General features: G+C 45.8%; 2 protein-coding genes across 2 annotated transcripts; one reads left to right on the forward strand and one right to left on the reverse strand.

Moving 5' to 3' along the window:
* Positions 1–182: 182 nt before the first annotated feature.
* FANCD2OS (FANCD2 opposite strand) lies at positions 183–3,541 on the reverse strand. The gene is made up of 2 exons (XM_043443208.1): positions 3,460–3,541; positions 183–1,015 (listed from the first exon to the last, which is right to left on the reverse strand). The coding sequence occupies exon 2, from the start codon at positions 1,005–1,007 to the stop codon at positions 471–473; it is 537 nt and encodes a 178-aa protein (XP_043299143.1). The 5' UTR covers positions 1,008–1,015; positions 3,460–3,541; the 3' UTR covers positions 183–470.
* A 2,074-nt stretch (positions 3,542–5,615) lies between these two features.
* Positions 5,616–12,979, forward strand: BRK1 (BRICK1 subunit of SCAR/WAVE actin nucleating complex). Its single transcript, XM_043442724.1, has 3 exons — positions 5,616–5,864; positions 11,967–12,049; positions 12,321–12,979. The coding sequence occupies exons 1-3, from the start codon at positions 5,747–5,749 to the stop codon at positions 12,345–12,347; spliced, it is 228 nt and encodes a 75-aa protein (XP_043298659.1). The 5' UTR covers positions 5,616–5,746; the 3' UTR covers positions 12,348–12,979.
* The last annotated feature ends 705 nt before the right edge of the window (positions 12,980–13,684 follow it).

The following is a 13,684-nucleotide window of genomic DNA, read 5'->3' on the forward strand; positions in this document are numbered from 1 at the left end:
GGTGTGGCTGGTTAGGTTTTTATGTTGTTTTTTGGTGGGGTAGGTTATTTAATCATTGACCTACATACACATTTTTGACCCCTTCACCCTCATGTACATAGGAATCCATAATCTTCCTTGACATTCTTTGTTTCCCCACCTCATTGTGGTTTTAGTGTTGAAATGAGTTCACAGTAGGCTCATTGGTATATATGGTTTAATGGTTCTTTATCACATGTACATGTCAGTGCTAGTTTGACTCTCTTTCAAATGGTTGTTCAGCTTTACATTGGAAATGTTCTCCTCCCTTGCTCTGTCACTGACCCATTTTTGGAGGGGAAGGGAGGAGAAGGGCTCCTGAATTGTCACCGCCTGACTGAAAAGCAAAATAGCTGGGGCAAGCACAGTTTCCTTTACAGGGACAGCTCTATGTAAGCTTCAGGCACATAGTGAAAGACATGGTGTGAGGAACAGGGATCAGATGGGACCCTTTACTTGGAATGTTGCAAGGCAAAGGTGCACTTCTTGTATGTTGCATACAGCAAGAGGATGGAGCGTAACATCTGTTTGCACATGGTCACTGTCATCTGAATCTGCGGTTCCTTAAGTCCAGTGGGCCACTGGTGCTCCCGGCTAATGATTTTGCAAAAGGCTGACTTGTCTGAAACTCTGAAGGTCCCAGTCCACTTTGGTGGCTGAGCCGTGATGACCCTGCCAAAGACAGAATCCACTCCACTGAGGCGGACAGGCTGAGGCTTCCTGACCAGCCCTTTCTTGTTGTTCATGGTTCGGAGCTCTGATGTGTGACAGGGCAACTTGGGACTCACCCCAGGCTCCAGGAATGGGCTGTCTAGGACTAGAGTGACCTCTTGAAAGCACAGCTGCACTTCAAGGTCAGAAGGGGTATGTGGGAAGCAGGGGGAAGCCCTAAAGGGGTGCTTGGAAGAAGGGGTAGGTGTTGTATGCCGCAGCCATTGGAAGCTCTCATCCAGTGGGGTCCATGGTGACCAGAGCTGGTATCCTGCCATTGACAGTCCTAGAGGAGAGGAATCAGAACATGGAATTTCCCTAGCATGCTTTTGGCAAGGATAGGGCTGTTCAAATTCACATCTCTGTCTCAGTATTAACTTTACCTTAACTCTGTAGTTCTCATGAACAGATTCCAGTACTTGTTAGGATACAAGTAATTCTATAAAGGGCAGTAGAGGATAGTGGCAAGTATTGAATATGGTAACTGCTGTGTGTACTCTATTAAACCTAATCATAAGCCTCTGAAGATAGGTTTTTACCCATGGTACAGATGAGGAAATGGATTTATCCAAAAGAGTAGCCCTGTGTGGTATTAGGATCTGTGCTGTGTTGATAACTGCTAAAGACAGAATCTGTGCCTCTCAGGTGGCAGAGGCTGCTGGCACTCCACGGTGAGACATTATTTGTGGATGAGTGCTCAGAAAGGCCTGTCTCGCCAGATATTTGTGACTAAATCACATGTACTTTATACCGTTGGTTCTCAAAGTGTGATTCTGGGACTGGCGCCTTAAGTGCCTGTGGAAACATGGAAGAAATGCAGATTCTTGGGTCCCCTGCATTCTGCACTTAAACCCTCTAGGGGAGTCTGATGCACCTTAGAGTTTGAGAACTTACGCTGTTCCTTTAAGGAACTTCACCGTTTACTATTCTTAATTATGGACAGAAGATCAGAACCTCTTTTGACACGAGTGACCAGCTCTCTCAGAGCCCTGAGGTACTCCTACACCACCTCAGAGGAATTACACCAGGCAGGAGGGGAAAAAGTTCCCAAGGCCAGACGTTTTTTAGTTTTTAAAGATTTTTCTGGTTCTCCTACGTGTGTGTTTTTTGGGCTTCCCTGGTAACTCAGCTGGTAAAGATTCTGCCTGTAATGCAGGAGACCCTGGTTCAATTCCTGGGTCGGGAACATCCGCTGGAGAAGGAATAGGCTCCCTATTCCAGTATTATTGGGCTTCCCTGGTGGCTCAGCTGGTAAACGATCCATCTGCAATGCAGGAGACCTAGTTCAAAGACTGGGTTGGGAAGATCCACTGGAGAAGGGAATGACTACCCACTCCAGTGTTCTGGCCAGGAGAATTCCACGGACTATAAAGAATTATAGAGTCGCAAAGAGTCGGACATGACTAAACGACATTCACTTCACTGGATATGTTTTGTTTTTGTTTTTTTCTTATCTGTGAAAGACCCACTGGTTGAGATTTTTTCCTTTCTTATTTGAAGATAAAGGAAAAGGCTTGGAGGATATGTTGCTAACTCAAAATTTACCCAAGTAGAATTTAGACTTTCCATCTTTCTACTTTAAAATTGTCAGTATATAAAGGATTTCACTGAATTCAAGAGAAATGTAACATTTATTCAGCACTACCTACTATGATAAGGGGCACGGCAGACCCTTTTCTTTCTAGTCAAGTATATTTCTCTGTACCTTCACTATTCTTCCACAAAAGTAGCAGCAAATGGGATCCCATCCCACCCAGTAATGGCCCAGAAGTTTGACACCCTCACCATAGTTTGTGAGACAGTGAAGTTTTGTTTTGAAAAGAGAATTGTTGGTGACATTTGAAACAGAAGACCTGCCCCTGACAGTGGTTAGTAGAAAGAAGATTTGTTGATTTCCTCCAGCTGGGAATGTTTCTCCTGAGGTATGCAAGCTCTTGTGCATACTGTGTTCAAATATCAGGACTGCCTTAGGATGAGAAGGTGACAACCAAGGGATAGTTATCTGTTCGAAACAGCCTGTGAAAGGCTTCTGGTACTTGATATTCTGACCCTAAGAGCACACATCCAGGATCAGGGCTGCTCTGGTACCCCATCAAGGCAAGGTGGGGGTGGAGAGTGTTAACTCTGAATATATGATACAGAAAAAAAAAAAAAAAAATCCAGGAGTCTTTCTTCCTTGTTTCTTGAGAGGAAATAGGGCCAGAGGGGAAAGACTTTATCAAATGTCCAGCCGGAATACTCAAAAGAACCAACATAGGATGAAAGAGGGCGTCCGACCCCAGGTCCCTTCCACCACTTTTACATAAGGATCAAATAAAGCTAGTTCACCGCTCACTCCTACCAGCCACGAGTCTCCATCATCCACTTCAGAAGGAGTTGAACCTAGCCAGCCTGTTCAAGCTGCTCTAAGAGCTCCCAGGTAGGGAACACCTGCTTCTAGCACCAAAGGTTTTCCCTTCATACCCTTCCTCCCATGTCAAGAAACCCAGTCCCTTCATTTCCGCACCTGGGAACTGGGAAGACCGCGTCAAAGTGCAGCTGAGGTCCTTATGAACTGTGATCCCGAGGGGCTGGAGCTGCCTTGAGAGGGGCAGGCTCCCCCTCCCAGTCAGAAGAGGGGCTTGTCCCCCGGGGACCCCTACCCCCAGGCAGGGGCCGGACGGATCTGGCCGAGGCGGAGGTGGTGGTGGGACCCCGGGCCCGGTCCCACCATCCGGGCCGTGGTCTCACCTGCTGAACTCCGCGGGCCTCACGCTCCAGAGTGGCGGCGGCTGTTCCCTGGCCGCATCTTTTCTCCACCGGGTGCTTGGCAACAACCTTTGTGACCCAGGACCGTAGCGGCGGGGTGGGAGGGGTTGGGGGTGGGGAGCGGGGAGAGCCCGAACCGCGGAAGGGGCGCAGGGAGCGGGGGGATCGAAGCGCCCCGCTCGCTCGGAGCCCTCATCTCACTGGAACACCTGGTCCGGGATTCAGCCTTCAGGAGTGCTGAACCGAATTCTGTTCCCCTCCACCTCTTCCCCACCTCGCCACAGCGATGTGCCTTTGATCTATCTGGTCAAAGAGGACTACGGAGCCCATTTCAAAGACTAGCCAGGAACCTGCCTGCATAAATGTCAGGGGAGGGGGGAGCTGTGGTTAGTATTAAAAGGTAAGCGCTACCCTTTAAACGCTGCCCTGAGTTACCCAGAGTTCTGAAGGCTTTTGTGGCTGCATTGAATAATCCCAGTGCAAGGACCCAGACAGGTGCTCCCCTGTCAAGATGGAGAAAGATACATCTCTCCTTGACTTCTCAACCAAAAACTTTGCTCTCTGTTAAACTTCAAAAAGGAAGATTCTCATTCTCAGAAAGCTGAAAAACTGACACTTTCACCTTAGTAAAAGAGTGATTTGGCTACTTTTAAACTTCATTGCAAACAATTACTCCGGAAGGCTGGGGGGAGGTAGGTCTACCCAGTTGACGCCTATATCCACAGTGCCTGACTATCACAGTGCCTGGCAGGGTGCTGCATTTGTAGGAAGAATTAACCAATGGCCCACCTGCCCTTCCCTTACCCAGAAACCGCCCATGCACTTTGTGAACCCAGGGAACACAGTGCAAACAGCTGTCAGGCTTGTGTGACTCTGGGTGAAGCTGAAGCGGAGATGGGCATCTCTGGGATGGGGTCAGGCTGAGATCCTGGTTTGGAAGACCAGACAGTCTTGAGGGACTTGTCAAGGACTGTCAGATGCCCACTGTGTGTATGTGCGTCCCTGTGGAAGGAGAGATAAGTGGAGAGAGTTGGAGAAGGCTGGTGGCAGAGAGGGGAAAGGGACAGAGAATGATGAATCTTGGAAAAGACTAAAATGATTTTAACTTACCACTTTTTACCCCAGTAAGTTTTATTTTCCTCTTGAATAATTTTGCATAGTTGCAATTTTTTTAAAAAAGTGTATTTTGTTTTCCCCTTCAATTTATCATATGTGTTATGCTGCCATAGTATTTTTCCTGATTAGCATTTAAATGGCTGCATAATACTGCTCTGAGTGGCTATACCAAAGTTTAGCCATTCCCCAACTGTTGAGACGGAGAAGGCAATGGCACCCCACTCCAGTACTCTTGCCTGGAAAATCCCATGGATGGAGGAGCCTGGTAGGCTGCGGGCCATGGGGTCGCTAAGAGTCCGACAGACTGAGCAACTTCACTTTCACTTTTCACTTTCACACACTGGAGAAGGAAATGGCAACCCACTCCAGTGTTCTTGCCTGGAGAATCTCCAGGATGGGGGAGCCTGGTGGGCTGCCGTCTATGGGATCCCACGGAGTCGGACACGACTGAAGTGACTTGGCAGCAACAGCAACTGTTGAGATTTTTTAAAAACAGATTAACTCAAAGAACACCTCTGCACTGAAAGTGTTTTTTTCAATAATTTTGTTAAATAATTCAAAAAGTTTGAAAATGTATACAGCTCTTGCTATCAATTTACAAATTTCCTTCTGAAGAGACTGTCAGTTTACAGTGTGATCAGCTAATTGCGACGTTTATCGATTTCCCCCAAGCCTCTTCATAACTGAAAAAAAACATTTTGTTCATTTGATAATTGCAAAGTGGCACATCATGTTCTGTTGTTTAAAAGGCATTTAAAAAATGATTTGTATTTAATGTGGTTTAATTGGCTATGCCCAGCTTGGTTTGGACATAGATCGCAAGCTTACTTGGGCGCACTTGAGAGAAGGGGTGAATGCGGCCCCATGCGCCGCCCCCCATCCCCAACGACCATAACCGCCAGAGACGGAGGTGGGTAATTGAGGGGGATCTTTGCGTCTGCGCACCCTATTTTCCTCGTCGGCGTGGGGCGGGTCTGTTCAGGGGCGTGAGAGCGAAGCGAAGACGCCACCGAGAACTTGATAACGCGCAGGCGCGCCACAAGGCCCTGGGATTCGTGGATACCAGGGCCAGGGTGTGGGAGAGCGGCGCAGGCGCCCTGGCGGCCTGGAGGGTCGAAGCGCCTGCGCAGTCGCGCTTCCTCAGGCAGCAGCCATGGCGGGACAAGAGGACCCGGTGCAGCGGGAGATTCACCAGGACTGGGCGAACCGGGAGTACATTGAGGTCATCACCAGCAGCATCAAGAAAATCGCAGACTTTCTCAACTCATTCGGTCAGCGGGCGAGCAGGGGGAGGCTGGGAAGAGGGAAGCCCGCTGAGGGAGGGCGCCGAGGAGCTTTGAAGGGGAGTCTTGAGTGCCCTAGGCTCCTGCTGATTTTCGCTTCCTCCTTCAGGCCGCACCTTCCCCCTCTCGCCCTGACCCCGGGCTCCACTGGACAGTCCCTGTGGGGTTGTCCTGCCCCACACTGAGCTCATCGGCAGCTTTGCCTTTACCCCGGATCCATTATCGAGTCTTTCCTTTTCCCGGACACGTCCTGGCAACCTGGTCCATCGTCTGCGCCTCTTCTTCTCTTCAGTCGCCTCCCTTCCTCCTCTGTGCTTCGTTTCCAGTTCCCACTTGGCTCTCAGAACGCAGCATGATCTTGTCACTGCCCTGTAAAGACTAGCGGTTTCCCATCTCCTTTCGGATCGAGCCTTCCAGTCGCCCCTCCGGCCCCTCCTGTCAGTCCCTCTTGTCCTGTGCTGAGCGGGAGCAGACGAGGGCAAAGTAAGGTCCACATCTTGTCATGCCATGGACATCTCTGCGTTGCTAGTATGAAACCGACAGTGGGTGTCCTGCTTCTAGCAAAATCTTTCCTAGGCATTAGCCTACTCGTGACAGTCTTGAATTCTTTCCGCTTTGTCCCACATCCTTCTGGACAGCAAGCCCGTAGCAGAGACCCCCTACCTCCTCCAAGTGTTTCTTTGACAGAACTGAGCACTCGGTAGACTTTCTATGTCATCACAAGGAGTGGGAATGACATTTTTTCAACTGGTGTGCTTCTGGTCTATTTTTATAGCAATGTTAAATGCTTAAGATTAGGAGGGGTCAATGATGTATAAGAAAAGATTTCAAAAGGAATTATTTTCTAGCTAGAGAACCTGACACATCCTAAGGAGTATAAAGACAGAGCAAGTTTGATCAGAAGGCATCTGCAAGAGAAACTAAGTCTTGAGTACAAGCCTCTCTCTTAGGCTCGGTGGGGGAAAAAGCATAATTTTCCTGCCTTTAAAGAATTTCTGTCTTGAAAATGAAATAATGACAGCTTCAGAACAAAGCAGAATATTGTTTATGTTTTAATATATTTACATACAAGGTGTCTTGGTATGGTGGATTTCCTCATTTAGGGAATGGGAGTGATGTTAGTATTAATGAGAGACAAGAAGAGGATAAATTTTATGTCAGTGACGCAAATTCACACATATAACTTACTATAGTGGTTGTAATAGGAAATGGTAGGCAAGAAATCATAGAACTCATGTATCCTGAAATTATTTTTTAAGTTTCGGTGCAGACTCTTCCAGTGTTAGTTCTCCTGATTGTCTCTTCTGCTTCCCTAGAGAGCTGAACTATTATGGGGGTTCTTTAGGGCACTTTATATTTATAACTTTTCCTCAGACGAAGGACCAGATAAAACAAAATATTCCATGCGCAGGGAGGGATAGAGTGATGACCGAATGGCATCTTTGAAACTTTGGCTTAGACTGGAGAAGCAGTGGAATGTGGTTGGACAAATAACTGACAGAGAATTTTTACTTTTTAAAAGATATTTATTTATTTGGCTGTGCTTTTTGACCTTTGTTGAGGCAACTGGGATCTTTAGTTGTGGCATGTGGGGTCTAGTTCCCTGACCAGCGATTGAACCTGGGCTCCTTGCACTGGGAGTACAGAGTCTTAGCTACCAGACCACCAGGGAAGTCCTGAGAGCTTTTACTTTTAAAACCAGAAGTAAAAGACTTCATTTACATGGTAGGAGTTAATATCTGATACGTAGACACAGAATATCCTAACAGAGTATTAAGAATGTCAATTCAGTAAATAAAGCATCTAAAATAAGTTAAACTGGGGCTGTTTTTCATAATTAAAAGTGACCTAGTGTCTCAATTCCCCCAGTTTGTATCTAGGTAATGTAATAACTTCATTTCTGAGCATTCAATCACATTAATCCACCTGCAATGCAGAAGACCCCAGTTTGATTCCTGGGTCAGGAAGATCCCCTGGAGAAAGGGATAGGCTACCCACTCCAGTATTTTTGGGCTTCCGCAGTGGCTCAGTTGGTAAAGAATCCACCTGCAATGCGGGAGACCCTGGTTCGATTCCTGGGTTGGGAAGATCCTCTGGAGAAGGGAATGGCTACACCCACTCCAGTATTCTTGCCTGGAGAATTCCATGGACAGAGGAGCCTGGCAAGCTACATACAGTCCATGGGGTTGCAAAGAGTCGAGACACGACTGAGCAACTTTCACTTTCAGTCATATTAATAAACATAATAAACGTGCGTTCATCTCTGACATAAAACTTTTTGGCATGTTACTGTAGTTTTAGTTGGTGAGTCTTGGAATTAACCAAAAATTGAAGCATTTGAGCTTAGAATTTGTGGAGAAATGTCTCTTTTCTTGCTATATAAGCAAGGAAATATATGCTGCTGTGAGATTTTATCAAATACATGTGAGTTACATTATATCAGATAGAAAACAAAGGCTTTTCTCTCTCTCTTTTTAATTTCCAGCAAGTCCTAGACTAAGGAAATAGACACACAGGATTCCAGTCTTTCAGGAGCTGGAAGAAATAGTTTCACTTGACTTTGGCTATTATTTTCCTTTAAGGTGGGGGTAATGGCCTAATATTAGTAATTACTAGGTGATTTTTGAAGATTTTAGAAAGTGGATTTAGCCCTTTTAAAGAAAAGAGCAGTTAATTACAAATAGGAATAATTAGGAAGCACAATTAAAGGTTAAAGCAATTTGACTTAGCAGTTAGATATACCTGAGGCAAGGTCCCAAAGATTGACGATATCACGATATAAGAGTTTAGACAAAGACCAACAGGCTGAGAAACTGGATAAATCATAAAGATAGTTGAGTACATTGTCTTGGCATTGGATGACTCAGGATAAATGAGTGTGGGGTGTATTTTCCCATTCTAAGCCATTTGCATGACTCCTCCATTCTGATGTGTGGCTGGGGGGCTTGTATCATATGTGTAATGTGATTTGGTGGCACAGAGGTTTAGCAGGTGTTTCCTTTAAGGGGGCATCTGTAGCTCTTTGAAAGTGGCAACAAACCTACAGTTCTCATCCTGACCATAATAGGCTGTGTAGGCCATGTGCTTTGGAGAGGGAATTGTTTTTCCAGGATACCTAATGACTCTGAACAGCTTTACCCTGTGATTCTGGCTGGTGAGAGTAGGGTTTTGATTCATTTGTGGTTTTCTCTTTGAGTGTGGGAGGACGCTCAAAGCATCACACGCATCATGATGTACCACAAGCATCCTAACACTGGGCCTATTCTGTACTTTGAATGAATGAAGTTTCTAAAACTAGATTATTACAAATGATAGCTTTTTATTTTTATACCTTTTTTCCCTGACTGAAGCTAATACATGCAGAGACATGTAACCAAAAAGACAGAGTGTGTAGCTATTTTTAAATCTCAATTTTTTTTAATACTTAGCCAACAAATATTAGTTGCCTGTTGTGACTCCAGCTGTGTGTCAGATGCTGTGAGAAAGGAATAAATAAGAATAAATGGACAGAGCCACTTCTAAGAGGTTTAGAATTTTGTTGGAGAAATAAAGTCTTCCCTTGTGGCTCAGTCCATAAAGAGTCTGCCTGCAATGCGGGAAACCTGGGTTCGAGCCCTGGGTTGAGGAGATCCCCTGGAGAAGGAAGTGGCTTCAGTATTCTTGCCTGGAGAATCCAATGGACAGAGGAGCCTGGCAGGCTACAGTCAATAGGGATGCAAAGAATCAGACATGACTGACTAACACTTTCACTTTCACTTTGGAGAAATAAGATCTTATGAGAAAGATAGTGTTGATTTTTGTAGGCTAAAGTTATGTGCAGTAAGAGTTGAGAGAAGTTATTTGATAACTGGCATTTGTTAGCGGTGGTCATGTATGCACACCATTAAACACCCTGATGAGGACAGATGGCATTTTCAGTTACAGGCTGATGATAATGTACATATAAATGCATTGTGGTTTCAAATTTGTCCAGCTGTCAGGTGCTTTCCCAGTATTTTGTTTGAACTAGTATGTATTTAATGGAATATGAAATATAACTGAAGTTTCTAGAGTTCAACATGTTAAATTTTCAGCAGTGCTTATTCGTGTAGGCCAGTAACATGGTGATGTTCTTGGGTTCTGACTCATCACCAGATTGACAGAACTGGAACAGAACAGCCACCCAGGAAGGAACCCTCCCTCTCACCACCCCACCCCTTCATTTTGGCCATGACTTTTTTTTATGGGAAATGACAGGTTGTCAGTGATAACATGCGTGCTCATTCTGAATAGCGTTTGAGCTTCTAAAAACCAGGCTGAAAAGAGGTCCTGTTGGCCCTGGGAATTAGAAATAGCAGCACTTGCAGATTAAACACACGCACACACACACACACACCCCACCCCCCACCCCCCTGCTAAGAACATGTATATGTATGGCTGAGTTCCTTCACCGTTCACCTGAAACTATCACAACATTATTATTGGCTATACCCCAGTACAAACTAGTTTTGGTGTTTAAAAAAAAACAAACCCAATATTTAAAAGAAGAAGGAACAGTGTCCAGGATAGGCAGATCCTTACAGAAGAGGGAGGATTATGTCCACTTTGAACTGACTTGAAGGAGAATACTTAGACAGGCAGGATGAGTTAAGATTTGGACTTGATGAAAAAAGAGGCAAGAATCAGGGCGTGGGAGATTTGTTACACTGGGTGCTGAAGTACTTTTGCATAACATCTAGGGAAGAGTTGGAGGATCGTGAGCTAAGTGTTAAATCACTGGGTGGGAGACTGTCTTGGAGAGCAGATAATTAGAACTTCAGAAGTGAGGATTATTGAGTGATGACTGAACATCAGTGTTGGAGGAGGGTGGGAATAATTAGCGTGCCTGGAATGTTGAGAACAGTTGGAGAAAGAGTGGTCAAGTGATTTCTGTTGGAGAAGTTTTGTAGGGGAAAAGGTATCTTAGGGCATGTCTAGGTTTCCTTTTGGGCGAGGTGGTAAAAGAGACTGGAAAAGGTAGAGGAAGAAAAGGAACTTTTTGCAGATGGAAGGCGGGCCCCACAGGGTTTTTGATACTCTCCAGGTTTTCTCTTGTTCCAAAAGGCCTGTGCAGGAACTGTTGGGTCATCAAGTGCCCCAAGAGCAGCAGCGTGGCAGGGCCTCCATGAGCTCAGCAACACCACACCTTCTCTCCTTCTCAGGGTCTGAGGCTTCCTTGGCCTCTGCTTTTCTTCCCTATTGAGATTATTTTCTTCCTCGTGTCATTTCCCCTCTCTTGGAAACTCTTGGTTTGCCCATTAATTATCAAGTGGCCATCTCTACAGCCTTGGTGTACCAGTTTTTTATTTTCTATGGCTGCCATAACAGATTACCACAAATGTAGTGGCGCAAACCACATACATTTGTTATCTTAAGTCACGTACATCTGAAGTCCAGCAGTGGTTTGCTGGGCTGAAATCAGTGTCAGCCCAGAGCCTCCCTCCTCAGCTGGAGGCTCTAGGAGAGGAGCTGTTTCCTTGCCCATAGCTTGTAGTTAGAACTCATTCTCTTGCAACTGTAAGAATAAGATCCGTATTTCCTTGCTGGTTGTCGGCTAAGGACCATGCCCAGCTTCTAAAGGTCATTTTCATCCCATGGCTCATGGCCTCTTCATTCCACCTTCAGAGCTTGCAGTGACAGGTTGAGTCCCTCTCACATCCCTTATCCTTCTTCTGCCTTTCTCGTGCCTTTCATGTCTGTATTTATGGACTTGTGATTACATGGGGTCCATCTGGGTAATCCAGAATCTCAAGGTCCTTCACCTCAGCCACACCTGCAAAGTGCCTTTTCCTGTGAGATACGTCTTTGTGGGTTCTGGGGATTAAAGCCTGGACATCTTGAGGGGGAGCAGTATTCTCTGCCTGTCACATTTGGTAGGAGGTTAAGCAGATCCTCCCTAAGCAGCTGTGTTCCTAAGATGCTTCTCACCTTATCCTCCCACTGCCTTGCTTTGCCCACTCGCTCCCATTTGTGCCTTGCATGATACAGCATTCCTCCTCTTCATCTTAGGGGGCTGGCGTATGTCTGTGTCTAGAATGGCATTAATCCTAAACGTCCGTCTTCTTTCACCAGATATGTCTTGTCGCTCAAGACTCGCAACACTGAACGAGAAATTGACAGCTCTTGAACGGAGAATAGAGTACATAGAAGCCAGGGTGAGTATGCCGGGCACGGGGCTTCCTCATGAGGCAGGCGTGGCTGTGTGAGAGAGAATGCACGTTCTCACTTGTTGCTGCAAAAACCTGGAAGCAGAAACAGGCTTAGAGAAGTTAAGTACCTTGCCCGAACTTAAACCTGCTTTCTGGGACTCCGAAGCTGTCGCCTTTTTCTACCACTCCCCAGCTACCTAGGATATAAAAATTTAATAAAATTTGAGACCCTGCTAATGCTTTTGAATTTATCTAATTGTCAGTTTTCCTTTGACAGGTGACAAAAGGTGAAACCCTCACCTAGGACTGTGCCATGCTGCTGCTGGGAAGTTTGCTCTTAACAGCACACAGCCTCTTGTGGGAAAGGCCCCAGCAGCCTTCAACTTCCTCTCTCCTTAAAGAACAACAGGGCTTATTCTTGTTTTTCTTTTTTTCAAAAGTGTGGCCTTTGGGCTCGGCCATGCACACCCAGAAGTGTGATGTGGCATGTGGGGAGCAGTCCAGGGGACCTCTCGGAAACATTGTTAGGCATTTTACCTCTTCAGTAACGTTCTGTAGAACTACTTGTCAACACATTTGAGGCACTGAGAGCCAAAAGCCTGGAACTCTGTCAAGGTCCTCCCCACCTCTCTCTTTCCTCCTCTCTCTCTCTCTCTCAGTCTTTCCTTCTAGCTCTTATTGCCTGTGCATTGATTCTATAAACAGTCCTTGTCTTCTTCCCACCTTTGGCTGGGAGTGGGAAGCAGTCCTGGCTGAAATGCCCTGGCGAGGTGGCTGTCAGAGAATGTTGATGCTCACCCACCAGTTTCTTGTCCTTTTTGGGGAGGTCAAGGCCAGGCCCCCAGTTGGCTTGAAAAGGGACATTTTCAGAGTTTTCTGTCTGTCACTTGGGGTGTCTTTACCTCTCATATTTCCCTAATAAACTCCTCAACTTTATCTGACTGCTGTGATTGTGGTGGGGAGAGGAGCTAGAGGCGGGGTGCACCTCTTCCACAGAAATCTGATGTGTGCGATTCTTTACCTAACAGAACTTTCAGATGTAGCCGTTTGATCAAAGCCTAGGTGGCTTGCAAGCTGGAGCCCCCATATTTGGACTTTGAGCTCATTCATCCTGGGAATCCTTTGGTCATTCAGCAGACATTTACCAAGTACTTACTATGTAGGGACTTAATGCTCCAATAAAATATATAGTGTTGAATCAGGTGTGATGCTTACCGTCTATTGAAATACCAGCATCTACACAGTTTAACTGCAATCCATTGCAGACAATGAGTTTTATTAGGTACAAGCTAAATGTCTACTTTTATTTATTTATTTTTTCATTTATTTTTATTAGTTGGAGGCTAATTACTTTACAATATTGTAGTGGTTTTTGCCATACATTGACATGAATCAGCCATGGATTTACATGTGTTCCCCATCCCGATCCCCCCTCCCGCCTCCCTCCCCATCCGATCCCTCTGGGTCTTCCCAGTGCACCAGCCCCGAGCACTTGTCTTATGCATCCAACCTGGGCTGGTGATAAATGTCTACTTTTAAAAAGGAAATCGTTTAAACAGAAGTGTGTAAAACTTTTCATTCTAGCATCAAAGCTTACTATAAACTTGTGCCAACCCACTAGGCTTAACCCCCATTTAGAAT

This window comes from Cervus canadensis, chromosome 22 (genome assembly GCF_019320065.1).
Source record: "Cervus canadensis isolate Bull #8, Minnesota chromosome 22, ASM1932006v1, whole genome shotgun sequence".
NCBI lineage: Eukaryota > Metazoa > Chordata > Mammalia > Artiodactyla > Cervidae > Cervus > Cervus canadensis.